The 14,340-nt window shown below is 39.8% G+C and overlaps 1 protein-coding gene across 1 annotated transcript in view; it reads left to right on the top strand.

The window, feature by feature from the left end:
- SANBR (SANT and BTB domain regulator of CSR) overlaps nt 1–14,340 on the top strand; it is a gene marked incomplete at both ends in the record, with an annotated part of 46,882 nt that overhangs the window by 15,175 nt on the left and 17,367 nt on the right. Inside the window, 5 exons of the mRNA XM_084234966.1 lie at nt 3,822–3,880; nt 5,641–5,801; nt 8,465–8,551; nt 8,661–8,771; nt 12,133–12,256. Of these exons, the coding sequence (XP_084091092.1) occupies nt 3,822–3,880; nt 5,641–5,801; nt 8,465–8,551; nt 8,661–8,771; nt 12,133–12,256 (542 nt within the window). The remainder of the gene's footprint in view (nt 1–3,821; nt 3,881–5,640; nt 5,802–8,464; nt 8,552–8,660; nt 8,772–12,132; nt 12,257–14,340) is intronic.

Here is a 14,340-nt window from a genome sequence, read left to right as displayed (position 1 = left end):
ATTTGGTAGTGTTCCTTCCTTCTCAATTTTTTCAAAGAGTTTGTGTAGGATAGGCGCTAGTTTGTTTCTAAACATTTGATAGAATTCATTTGTGAAGCCGTCTGCTCGTGGGCTTTTGTTTTGGGGAGAGAGTTTTGTTTTTTTGTTTTGTTTGGGGGAGAGTTTTGATTACCGTTTCAATTTCACTGCTTGTAATTGGTCTGATTGGGTGTTCTATTTCTTCTTTATTTAGCTTTGGATGATTGTATAGTTCTAGAAATTTGTCCATCTCTACTAGATTGTTGAACTTGTTTGCATGTAACTGTTCATAGAAATTTCTGATGATTTTGATTTCTGCTGTATCATAATTTCTCCTCTTTCATTTATGATCCTATTTATTTGTGCTTTCTCCTATTTTTTCTTTGTGAGCCTGGCTAGAGGTTTTATTTTTATTTTTTCGAAGACCCAAATTTTGGTTTCCTTTTCTTTTCTTTTTTGGTTCTTTTTATATCTATATCTTCAAGAGTGCTGATTCATTCTTCCATTTCTTCTATTTTTGTGGCTTCTCCCAGAATTCTTGAGCTCCTTCACTAATCTCTGGATAGTCTCTAGTCCTTCTCTTTGTTCTTTAGGGATTCCTTCTTGTTCCTCATTGATTATATTCTTATCTCTCTGCATTTTCTCTTAACTCTTGAATTGTTTTCATTATGGCCTTTTGGAATTCTTTATCTGTTAGGTGTAGATATTCTTCCATGTCCGTATTATCAGGTTCTGGAGGTGGACTTACTTTCTATGGTGTATTGTTCCCAGAAGGGCTTACTTGATCATTTCTATTTTTCTTTCTTCCCATTGTTAGCCTTCAGCTTTGCTCTATTCATAGTGCCCCTGTACCACTGGTGCTGGTGGGCATGACTTCTGATTTCTATTGCTGAGGTGTGAATGTGTCTGCCTAGTGTCTGAGCTGCTGTGGCTGGTGGATAGAGGTATAGGTGATGGCTATTGTGGTTCCCCCTTCTCTCTCTTTAGCTGTACCCCTGTTCTAGGTAAGTGGTAGTTCCTCTCACTCTTCCCAGGGCATTGGGGGCTACCAGACTTGGGAGTTGGGGGGATTCCTGCAGTTCTCACCTGGGTGCATGTCCAGCCACTCTTCTATTATGGTAGGTGTTGTTCTGAGCTGTGATTTGCTCAAGGAGCCCCTGCTTTTCCGACCCCCACTACATAGGATGGGATCCAGTGTCTCAGTCTGTGGTAGTCAAGAGTCTCATGTGGAGCACTACACTTCCAGGCACATGCTGAGGCCAAGTCCACTGGGACATGCTTGAAGGCTGGGTGGGATGTTGACCCGGCTGGGTGGGATGTTCCCTCTAGGCAAGTCTCAGAAGAATATGGGGATTGAAAGAGAAAGAAGGGATAAGAGGATAGAAGAGGAAGCTAAGGAAATGTAAAAGGAATGCAGGTGACAGAAAAAAGAAAGGGGTCAGATAGGGGGAAGAGGAAAGAGGAGGTGGAAAAGGAGGGAATATAACAAAGAGACGAGAAAGTAGTGATGGTAATGTTGAAGGGGAGAAAGAAGAAAAATAGAAGAATCAGAAAAGGAAATGTTAGGGGGAAAGGATGTCCTGAGATAATCTCATACAGGCTTTGTGGACTCCACCCCCACTCCAGACTAAAGCCATCAGGACATTGGGAAAGACAAATCCCATCACCACCAAGGGGAGGGTGGCTGGGACCTAAGGGTGGAGTTGGGCAGCCAGCTTGGATATAAAAACCAAACACGTGGGCCTTGCTCTCTCTCTGGCTCGTGATCGATCGCTAGCCTCCTGGCTTCACCGCTCCTGGCTGGCGGCCAACTCTGAGAGTGCCATTTTGGGATTCCTGATCGGAGGATCGGGAGTGGGGGTGGAGTCCACAAAGCCTGTATGAGATTATCTCAGGACATCCTTTCCCCCTAACAGAAAGACGGAAAGGAACAACAGACAACCATCTGACCAATAAGCAAAGAAACACAAAAACAGATGAGGGGAGAATTGTTTCTCAGGACTCTGATGGCTCCCAGTAAGCTAGTCATTGCTGTTTTAGTCTGGTCTGCTGGGGAGTGCCCAATGGCACTCCCCACATTGAGTAGGATAGTCTTCCTAGGGTCCCCCTCCCCTCGCTATCTCCCTTCTGGTATATTGAGGGAGGGTAAAAAATGAACGCAAAAGGGGGTCTCCCCGGTGGCGCAGCAGTTGAGCGCTGGGTTGCAAAGCTGCCCGCAGCCCCTGCAGCGCTGGTTGGATCCCCGGCTGCTCCCCGGCCACCGGAGGAGGGTCCCACATGGTACGCAGACCTTTCCTGCCGCCCACTGCTCCCCTCAGCAGTGTACTTCATCTGTCTGCCTGTTCTGCCCCCAGCTCTGGCTCTGGTGAATTCTCTCACCATCCCGCAGTGCTTGTATAAACAAATTAAAAAAAAAAAAGAACACAAAAGAGTATGGGTTGAACTGTAGCTATTGGTGATGGAAGGATCAGCACTCTTTCTGGGCCCATGAGATAGTTGGGTGGAAGTCCTGAGGCCCCCAAAGTAGGGATCAGCCCTATGAGGCTCCTCCTAATGTCCTTCCTGCTGGTAAGAGCGACCAGTTAAATGGTCTCACCAGTCTCCAGAAGGGGAAGTGTCACAGTGCTGGGGTTTGCGCCCAGTGCTATGTGCCTGCACCAAGGCCCCATTTACCCACCTGTCACTGTCTGGGCCTGCCAGATGTCTCAGGATTCTCTGGGTGTTGTGGTCTCCAAGCCTTTTTTCCTTTTCTGCTAGATGAAGTAGGCCAGCTTTGTGGGTGGGGGAGGGGAGAAGGGTTCCAATGATTTTTCTCTCTTCCCTTACCCTGTTGTTTCAGCTTTCTTCTGTGTCTGGGTGAATCACCTGCATCACCAAGTTTGTTTAATATGTCCAGGTCCTGCAGGAACTTACTATTTTTTCTCCCTATCAGTTGTTTTTATGGGAGAACTTAATCCTAGTGTCTCTTCACTGCCAAGTCGATGTTGTCACTCACCCTTTCCCTGTTTTTGCCTCTGAAAGTTCATTCACTGTACCTATAGGAAGTAACTTTAGTCCTTCTGTAGTAGTAAAGTTTATCTCTTAGAATTTCTTTAATTAAATATTTGTTCAAAACAGGGACTGAGTTGCCTTTGAAATAACTTCAACAAGTGCTCTCATTAATCATTTAAAAACTCATTGATTTTGGTATGTGATTTATTACATTAATTACATTCTAAATTTTAATTATCTTTTCTCCTGATTTAGTTAAGGAGAAGTTTGTGTATGTCATATCTTCCTGTCAAGTCTTTTTATTTGATCTGAATCTAGTTTCAGGGCAAATTTATTATGAGTTTCTTCTATTCCTTGACTTATAACATTATATTTTCTTTCTTTCATGCATTTGAACTATATGATACAGTAAGATTATATAAAATTTGTTATATATGTTAAAGTATAACATCCTTTTTTTAAAGATTAATTTTTATTTATTTATGCATACAAGAACTGGGGTGTAGGCCAGAGGTCGGGGGGAGGTGAGAAGATTCAACAGAGACAGAATGGGGAGCAGAACAGGCGGATCTACTAAAATACACTGCTGAGGGGAGTAGCGGCAAGACAGGAGAGGTCTGCTGCACCATGTGGATTAGCTCCTTGGCCTGGGATCCAACTCGTGCTGGCGATAGCTTGATCACACTGAGACTTTAACACCTGTGCCACCAGCGAGGCCCTATAACATCCTTTTTTAAGGTGAGAAGGAACCTGTTCTGAGGAGATTGATGTACAAATCAAAAGGAGAATTTAATTTTTTTCTCTTTTTCCAGAGCCAGGAAATGTCATATCAATTCTTATTTCTTCAGAGTTTTTGAAAATGGATTCATTGGTAAGTGTTAATAAAAGATCACTTATGCTTGATTTAACATATAACTTGAATCTTCTTTCAAGTGTCCAAGAAATTCTAAGATATATTAGAATTAGTTGTTAATTCAAGAGTGTTACTCTATTAGAAAAAACTGTTTGGGTTTGGAGGTACTTTGGTTAGTAAAGAATTAAGACTTCTATGTATCTTTTTATGTTATACTTATAAAGCAAGCAATTTACCCTAAAGGGGTTTAGCTCACTATTATATTAGATGAAACTAAACAGAATTAATTTTACCCCAATGAAGTTCTGTTCTAAAGTCAAATTAGATAAAAGTTGGAATGTGTTTGTTTTGCTATTTTTTTTTTATTTTAAAGATTTATTTATTTATGCATACAAGAACTGGGATGGGGGGCAAGAGTACTCACCAGAGATAGAGTAGGGAGCAGAACAGGCAAACTGGCTGAAATACACTGCTGAGGGAATAAGGGGGTGAGACAGAAGAGGTCTGCTGTGCCATGTGGGCCAGCTCCCTGGCCAGGAATCAAACTTGTGCTGCAGTGGCTGCTGATAACTTGGTAGTGCTGACTTAACCCCTTGTGCCACCAGGGAGGCCCTCTTTTACTATTTATTTCCTCTAAGCATGGTTTGCTTATTTATGTCTTTCATTTATTATTCAGTGAATTAAGAATGAGTATCCAACTACTAAACAATACAATTTTGTGTATGTTTAATTATGTATAAATCAAATGCTCGTGTCTTTTAAGAGTAGTTGACAAAACAGGGCTCCCCTGGTGGCACAAGGGGTTAAGCACAGCTCTGTGAAGCTATCCACAGCCTCTGCAGCACGAGTTCGATCCCCGGGCAGGGAGCTACCCACATGGCACAGCAAACCTCTCCTGTCTTGCCTGCTGCTCCCCTCAGTGGTGTATTTCAGTCAGTCTGCCTGTTCTGCTCCCCACTCTGTTTCTGGTGAATCCTCTCACCTCCTCACTTCCACACCTCTGGCCTGTACCCCAGTTCTTGTATGCATAAATAAATAAATCTTTTAAAAAAAAACATGAAAACAATATACATTTTATATTATATACATATCGAACTGACATATACATATCAAACTCTTAACATTAAATGTACTTGTTTTCTTTTTCTTTAATGAATTTATCATTCAAATGTTTTATGAATTGTCTTGAATATTTGCGTTTAACCCCTGATCAAACTGTTTATTTGACTGGGGTTTTATTTTATTTTAAGATTTATTTATTTATGCATCCAAGAACTGGGGTACAGGCTAGAAGTGCAGGTGGTGAGAGGATTCACCAGAAACAGAGTGGGGCACAGAACAGGCAGAATTACTGAAATACACTGCTGAGGGGAGCAGTGGGCAATTCAGTAGAGGTCTGCTGCACCACGTGGGTTGCTCCCTGACTGGCCAGGAATCAAATTCAGTGCTGCACTGGCTGTGCATAGCTTCACAGGTTGCGTTTTAACCCCTTGCGCCACCAGGAAGGCCCTGACTGGGGTTTTATTAAGTCCTTGTTTCTTTCTATTTTGCATATGTGTTTGTACAAATTTTGCCTGCTAAACCTCTTTGAAACAGTATAGATTAACTCAAATAGATTAACTCAGTATAGATTAACTAACTGGCAAAACCAGTTAGTGCATGGATCAGGCTTTTAATGAATTTTATCTTTGAAAAGTACTGATGTGACATTATCTTTCATGCTACACTTAGCAATGTTTATTTTCTATTCTGTGTGTGTGTGTGTTTTCTTTTTTTAGGTTGAACAATGCATTCAGTATTGCCACAGAAATATGAATGCCATAGTAGCTACGCCATGCAACATGAACTGTATTAATGCAAATCTTCTTACACGTATAGCCGATCTGTTTACACATAATGAAGTTGATGATTTAAAGGACAAGAAAGATAAGTTTAGGAGGTAGTTTAATTTAATTTTAAATGTAATGTTCTTGTTAGAAGAAATATATTTCAATTTCATTTTAGTGAAATATTTTATATTCAGATTACATTTAGAAGCATATTTCCATTTTATTTATTTCTTTCAGGTTTTTATTTATTTTTGCATAGAAGAGCTGGGGTGTAGGCCAGAATTGTGGGAAGTGAGAGGATTCACCAGAGACAGAGTGGGGAGCAGATTTATTGAAATATACTCCTAAGGGAAGCTGTGGATAAAACAGGAGAGGTCTGCTGTACCATATGTGGACTAACTTCCTGGGTCATCCTGGTGATAGTGCTAAGACTTAACCCCTAGGCCACCAGGGAGGTCCCTGCATTTTATTTTAACTGCACTAAAATTTATATAGAGCCAATGAACAAATCAAGATTAAAAAAACTAATTAAATTATATTTTATAATGCCCACAGGAGCATATTTTGGTAATGAATTGTGTTAAAAATTATTAAGACAGGGCTTAGTGGAAAAATTATTAAGATAAGTCTTATGGTATGAGGTCAGCTGTGGTCATATCATTTATAAAATATTTAGGTCATAGCGAGGAGGATATACTTTATTAGTGTGAATAGAAGTAAATGAGCGATATAACCTGATTTGTTTTTAAAAGGTCATTCTAATTGCTGTGGGAAGGATATTAGACTTGGGTCTTGTTAAGATTATTTGATATAGTTAATACACTTCTTAGAATGGCAGGTCCATAGGATGGCAGATACATAGCTGGATATGTGGATGTGTGTATGGATATATGCTTACATTTAGGTCAGAGGTCAAGACTTAAAACAGAAATTTAAAAATAAATGAGGTTTGAAGCCACGTAAGTATTAACTTTTCTAACAAAATCATCCTTTTCCCTCTGAATGGCAGTGTCACATTTACTGTAAATCAGGTGACTATATAAGCAAGGTTTATTTCTGAATTCTCCCTTTTGTTCTATTTCTTTGTTTATCCTTGTATTAGTAGCACACTCAGTTACTGAAGCTTTTTAATATTTTTTGGTGTCTAGTAATGTAAATTCTCCAACTTTGCCTTTCTTTGAGATTGCAGCTGGATCATTTTAGGGCCTTTGCTTTTCCATATAAATTTTATAATCAGCCTGCCCTTTTACACACACACATACCACACACACACCCTCTGCTGGATTTTGGGGTTAATGTTGAACCCTATAGATCAATTTGGGAATATTTAACATCTTAATAATATTGAGCCTTTCATTCTATCAACATGGTGTGTAGAGTAAGATGAGAACAGAAATGTGACCAATTAGTTTTAGGCAGCTTTTTCCAGATGTTTTGCTCTTAATGATTGCTGAAAAAAATTAGCAGTCACTGTTAGGTAGGCTCAAGAGAGGACTCCTTTATAGAAGTGAGATACTGGATTATGTTTATATACTGTTCAGGATGATTCTTTAGAGAGGGAGAAATTGATAATTCAGAAGATTATCTAAGAGCTTGGTCCTTAAGAGCTATGAGACAGAGGGGAATTAGTCTCAAACTAAATACTTAAAGTAGGTTTGGGGATCCTAACTGCAAGTGTGCCCTTTAACAGCAGCAGACATACAAGGGAAATGGTGAGTTGAGAGCTATGATTAGAATTAATGACCTACATCAGAAGATTTTTAAAGTTCAGTCATATTGTACATAAAGTAGTTATGCATAATATATAGTTAGTAGTTACATTTATTGAATGTCTAACATGATGGCACGTTTTAAAAACACTGTCTCATTAACCCACATAAAACATTGTGAGTATGGCATCATTAACCACATTTTATTGATGAGAAACTAGGAAATATTATCTACATTTACATAAGGTGAGGGAAAATAAAATACAGCTTTTCTTTTTTTAAAGATTTACTTATTTTTATACAAGAGCTGAGGTACAGGCCAGAGGTGCAGGAGGGTGAGAGAATTCACCAGAGACAGAGTGGGGAACAGAACAGGCAGACGACAGAGGAGCAATGGGGAGCAGTGGGCACGACAGGAGAGGTCTGCGGCACCATGTGGGATTCTCACGGGCTGGCCAGGACCAGAACCCACACTGTCGAGGCTGCGGACAGCTTCACAGCATGGCGCTTAACCCACTGTGCCACCGGGGTGGCCCAAATACAGCTTTTTTTCACGTGAACTAGTATGTTAATGAAATACAGTCAGATGCTCTACTCCTGAGCTATACCTCCTGGCAACATTAATGAAATGTTAGAATTATCAGTAATAACTTATTTTACAATATATATACAATTAGATTATAACTTCCATTTAGCAACATATGCCTAAATCCCAACTGTTATTTTGAGAAAGTTTAAGTAAGTTGCCAGAGATCACATGCCAGCTTATGAGTAGATTTAGGATTGTTCAATTTCCAAAATCTTTGATGTTGAATATGCCAATAAAAAAGGATTAAAAGAGTTTAGATACCCATAAGTCTTATTTTTTGTGAAAATTGGTTCTTAATCAAGCAGTTTTCATTAATAGATGTATTGCACTAAAAATGTGTTATAAATCCCCAAAGTGAGGCTTTCTTCCTTTCTACATGTGCAGAAAACATCGGTCAGTGTTTATTTCATCACTATCATATAACTTAGATAAGTGAATATAGAAAATTAATTCATTAATCATCTGTTCTTGATAGCAAACTTTTTTGTAAGAAGATTGAAAGACTCTTTGATCCTGAGTACCTGAATCCAGATTCTCGGAATAATGCAGCAACATTATACAGGTATGGTGATGTGTTTTTCCTTGGTATACTACATAATACACCTAAATATTTAATTTTGCCACATTCAAAATTTTCTTCTTGAATTTTTTTTATCTTCTTTGTATCATAGATGTTGTTTGTGTAAGAAACTTTTAACAAAAGAAACAGAAAGGAGAATTCCTTGTATTCCTGGAAAAATCAATGTGGATCAACATGGAAATATTATCTACATTCACATAAGGTGAGTGAAAAGAAAATAGCTTTTTAAATGTGAATTATAATATATTTATAAAAAATAATACTCTACATCCTCCCCAGTGGTGCAGCAGGTTGAGCACCACACTGTGAAGCTGTCCACAGTCTCTGCGGCACAGGTTCAATTCTCGGCTGGCCAGGGAGATACCCACAAGGCAAGGCAGACCTCTCCTGCCTTGCCTGTTGCTCTTCTCAGCAGTGTCTTTGGTCCGTCTGCCTGTTCTGTTCCCCGTTCTGTCTCCCGTGAGTTCTCTTACCCTCCCGCACATCTGGCCTGTACCCCAGTTCTTGTATAAATAAATAAATCTTAAAAAAAAAAATTCCTCTAATCTACTAGGATAGCATCTTTTCTACATGAGATCCAACTTTGATTTAGAAAAATGCTTCTTCCCAATCAAAGTTGTATTTTACTCAATGGGTAAATTTTATGTCTTTTTAAGCTTCAAGGTAGTACAAATTTTTTTTAATGATTTATTTATGCATACAAGAACTGGGGTACAGACCAGAGGTGCAGATGGTGAGAGGATTTACCAGAGACAGAGTGGGTAACAGAACAGGCAGACTGACTGAAATACACTGCTGAGTGGAGCAGTGGGCGAGACAGGAGAGGTCTGTTGTGCCATGCAGGTCAGCTCCCTGGCTGAGGATCAGACTAGTGCTGCAGAGGCTGCAGATCGCCTCACAGTGCTGTGCTTAACCCCTTGAGCCACGAGGGAGGCCCAAAAATACATCAATCTACAAAGCTATTCTAATCAGTGCCATTAAAATGATATCTCTTCGCTAATGGATTTTAGTTGTGTATATATATATACACACACACACACACATATGTATACAAAACACACACACACATATAGATGTTGTATTGAATTTGATGAGAGAACCAAATTTATTTTCAGATTAATTTGATAAATGAAGAAAACTGTCTTTTCCATGTCTATTTATTCACCATGCTTTGCCAGTCCCCCAGGACTAAGTATTCTTAGTCCTGTTTTACTCAACTTTAAGTTCAAAACTAATTCTCATTCTGAGTTGGAGATGGAGAGTGTTTTAAATTGAGATACTATCTCAGAGAAGCAAAAACTTTAAAAATGTGTAAATTGTCTGACAATATTTTACTGGTGGGGATTTATCCAGAGAGGTTATGCTGGGTTTGTGAAAGCACTTAAGAAGGACATTTATTGTTATAGTGTTTAAATAAAAGAAAAAGATTAAACACCCAAATGATTAACTGAACTAAAATATACCCATACAATATTATATCTATGTAAAGCACATCTAATCATTCTTGATGTGCAGCCTTTGAGAATACTGTTTTAAAAGGATATATGCTGGGCCTCCCCGGTGGTGCAGCGGTTGAGCGCTGGGTTGCGAAGCTGCCCGCGGCCTCTGCGGCGCCGGTTCAATCCCCGGCTGCTCCCCGGCCATCGGAGGAGGGTCCCGCATGGCGCGCAGACCTCTCCTGCTGCCCGCTGCTCCCCTCAGCAGTGTACTTCGGTCCTTCTGCCTGCTCTGCTCCCCGCTCTGGCTCTGGTGAATTCTCTCACCCTCTCGCGCTTCTGACTGTACCCAGTGCTTGTATAAACAAAACAAACAAACAAATAAATAAAAAAAATGCCTCTATAAAAAAAAATTAAAAAAAAAATTAAAGGATATATGCTTACATAGAAAATTATTAGTGGTAAATGAAGTAAATAAAGATAAATAAACAAAACTAGAAATTTGTTCACTAATAGTTATTTGTCCTTTTTTTTTTTTTTTAAAGATTTATATATTTATTTATACAAGCACTGGGTACAGTCAGAAGTGTGGGAGGGTGAGAGAATTCACCAGAGCCAGAGCAGGGAGCAGAGCAGGCAGAAGGACCAAAGTACACTGCTGAGGGGAGTAGTGGGCGGCAGGAGAGGACTGCGCGCTATGTGGGACCCTCCTCCGGTGGCCGGGGAACAGCCTGGGATTGAACCGGCGCTGCAGAGGCTGCGGGCAGCTTCACAACCCAGTGCTCAACCGCTGCGCCACCGGGGAGGCCCATAGTTATTTGTAATGTTGTCTTTGATGATATTATGGATGATTTTTTTTAAGTTTTATTTTTATTTATGCATACAAGAACTGGGGTGTAGGCCAGAGGTGCAGGGGCGAGGGGGTAAGAGGATTCACCAGAGACAGAGTGGGGAGCAGAACAGGCAGATCTGCTAAAATACATTGCGAAGAGGGGCAGCAGGCAAGACAGGAGAGGGAGAGGTTTGCTGTACCATGTGGGTTAGTTCTCTGACCAGGGATCGAACTCATGCTGCAGTGGCTGGCAATAGCTTGATAGCACTGAGACTTTAACCCCTGCTCCACCAGGGAGGCCCTGATGCATACATTTTAAAAACTGTCTTTAAATATCTTTAAAACAGTTGTGCCTGTGTAATTTGTAATAACATAATTGTATTTTGTTATTTGTTGAAGTGAGGACAAAAAATAGAAAAAGTCCAAAAGGATTAAGAGACTTGGGAGAAATAAGAACATGAGTTACATAGGAGAACAGCAAATAGAGTTACAAATAGCCTTTTTAACTTAATAAGCTTATTATTTAATTTTAAAAGTGTGTTACCAAGACCTGATTTTCATATTCCTATATTACTCAATTACTAGAAAATGCCTTTTAAAAATAATATAAAGAACTAATACAGTAATGAAATACAGTCAAATGCTCTACCTATGAGCTATATCTCTTGGCAACATTAATGAAATGTTAGAATTATCAGTAATTACTTATTTTACAATATGTATAATTAGAATATAGCTTCCATTTAGCAACATGTTCCTGAATCCCAGCTGTTACCTGATCCAATTATATATATCTTATAATTCCTTACCTAGCTTAGCAAAATAATTTGGCATTCAATACCATTAATTCTTTCATGCTTTTTTCTGTTTTTCACAGAGAAAAGAAAGAATAAAAAGCTCCCAAATGAAATTTAAAAAAAAAAATATTTATTTATGCATACAAGAGCTGGGGTACAGGACAGAGATGCGGGGGTAGGAGGGTGAGAGAATCCACCAGAGACAGAGCAGGGAACAGAACAGGCAGACTGACAGAAATATGCTGCTGAGGGGGAGCAGCGGGTGAGACAGGAGAGGTCTGCTGCGCCATGTGGGTATCTCTCTGGCCGGTCGGGGATTGAACTCGTGCTGCTTCATAGTGCGGTGCTTAACCCCTTGCACCACCAAATGAAATTTTATCTATCATTCAATATACTCCATTCCACAGCATCATTTGGCCAATATTCTTGGAAATCAGCTACTAATTTAAAAGCATTTGCCTAAAAAAATTTGTTTATATTGATTGCTCTTTTCCCCAGAGATAAGACTTGGGATGTTCATGAATATTTGAATAGTCTTTTTGAAGAATTAAAGTCTTGGAGAGATGTATATTGGCGTTTGTGGGGAACTGTCAACTGGCTAACTTGTTCAAGATGTTATCAGGTGAGTTGTTTTTTGTTTTAATATCCTGCTTCACAAACTATTGAGAGCAGGCTCTTTTGATATATGCAATTTAATTAGTATGTTTGTGTGGCATAGGCACAAGGTATAGGCAATATGTGACCTTTTTTTAAGATTTATTTATGCATACAGGAACTGAGGTACAGGCCAGAGGTGTTGGGGGTGAGAGGATTCACCAGAGACAGAGTGGGGAACAGAACAGGCAAAGCTACTGAAATACACTGCTGAGGGGAGCAGCGGGCGAGTCAGGAGAGGTCTGCCGTGCCATGTGGGATGCTCCCTGGCTGGCGGCTATCGAACTCATGCTGCAGTGGCTGCGGATAGGTTCATAGGTTATATCTTAATCCCTTGAGCCACCAGGAAGGCCCAGAAAACCAAGTTTTTAGTGACCAAATCCAGTTTTTCAATGGAACACAATACAGAGTCCTTATTGTCTTTTATTATTTCCAACCATACTGTTTCTTTGTTAGCCCATAAATTTCTTTTTTTTTTTTTTTTTTTTTTTTTTTTTTTTTAAATAGAGGCATTTTTTTTTTTTTTTTTTATTTATTTTATTTATTTTGTTTACACATGCACTGGGTACAGTCAGGAGCGCGGGAGGGTGAGAGAACTCACCAGAGCCAGAGCGGGGAGCAGAGCAGGCAGAAGGACCGAAGTACACTGCTGAGGGGAGCAGCGGGCGGCAGGAGAGGTCTGCGCGCCATGCGGGACCCTCTTCCGGTGGCCGGGGAGCAGCCGGGGATCGAACCGGCGCCGCAGAGGCCGCGGGCAGCTTCGCAACCCAACGCTCAACCGCTGCGCCACCAGGGAGGCCCTAGCCCATAAATTTCTTTAGAACTTCAAAAGGTACCCTTGCAGATAGGGGTCCCAAAAAGGTTTTGTTCATTTTTTAATGAATGAAGTCTATAATAAAAGCACAAGAAAGTTTGCTGTTTGAAGGAACCTATAATATACCCTATATCCTTTTTGGGTCACAATCATTCCTCATTAGTCTCATGTATAAATCCACAGTGTTCTGTAGAAAATTTTTTATGACTCTCTAATGTCTTCCTTCCCCTGATAATTTTCCTCTCTGGCTTGGATAATGATTTTTATTTTTTATTTATTTTTTAAAAGATTTATTTATTTATGCATACAAGAAATGGGGTACAGGCCAGAGGTGCAGGGGGTGAGAGGATTCACCAGAGACAGAGTGGGGAACAGAACAGGCAGATTGACCAAAGTACACTGCTAAGAGGAGCAGAGGGCGAGTCAGGAGAGGTCTGCTGCGCCATGTGTGTTGCTCCCTGGCTGGCCGGGAATCAAACTTGTGCTGCAGTGGCTGCAGAGAGCTTCATAGGTTGTGTCTTAACCCTTGTGCCACCAGGGAGGCCCAGATAATGATTTTTAGTAGAGAAAAAATATATAATGAGATGTTTCAAATTGTATAATTTCCACCCAGTGGTGTCTCTATACAGCCTCATAATTTTTAAAAATTGGATTTATTGAAGTGTAATTTATATACAGTTAGATTTATACTTGTATGAGATTTGACAAATACATATATAATTATCACCATAGTGAAAGCATAGAATACTTCCATTAGCCTGAAAAAATTTGCTTCTGCCCCTGGTCCAAAATGTCAGGTAAACAGAATCATATAGTGTTAAGCTTTTTGAGTGGAGTTTATTTTACTTTATAAAATGTACTTGAAATTTATCCATCTTGTTGTGTATATATCAGTTTTCTACTTTTTATTGCTACATGATAGTCCTCCATTGTATGAAGTATCTCAGTGTGATTATTACCTCACCAGTGAAGGACTTTGTAGATTTCTAGTTTGGGTCTTTTATGAAGAAAGCAAGTGAAACCCTTACTGGTTTTCTTTCTTTTTTTTTTAAAAAGATTTATTTTATTTATTTATGCAAGAACCAGGGTACAGGCCAGATGTGCAGGAGGGTGAGAGGATTCACCAGAGACAGAGCCGGAAACAGAACAGGCAGACTGACAAAATACACTACTGAGGGGAGCAGCGAACTAAGAATACTGAATTATAGACTATCTGTCCTTTTGTGTTTATGATCAGT

The sequence above is a fragment of the Talpa europaea genome, assembly GCF_964194135.1.
Source record: "Talpa europaea genome assembly, chromosome: 6".
NCBI lineage: Eukaryota > Metazoa > Chordata > Mammalia > Eulipotyphla > Talpidae > Talpa > Talpa europaea.
Note: the sequence above shows the minus strand (reverse complement) of the source record. Positions and strands in the feature narration are given on the sequence as shown.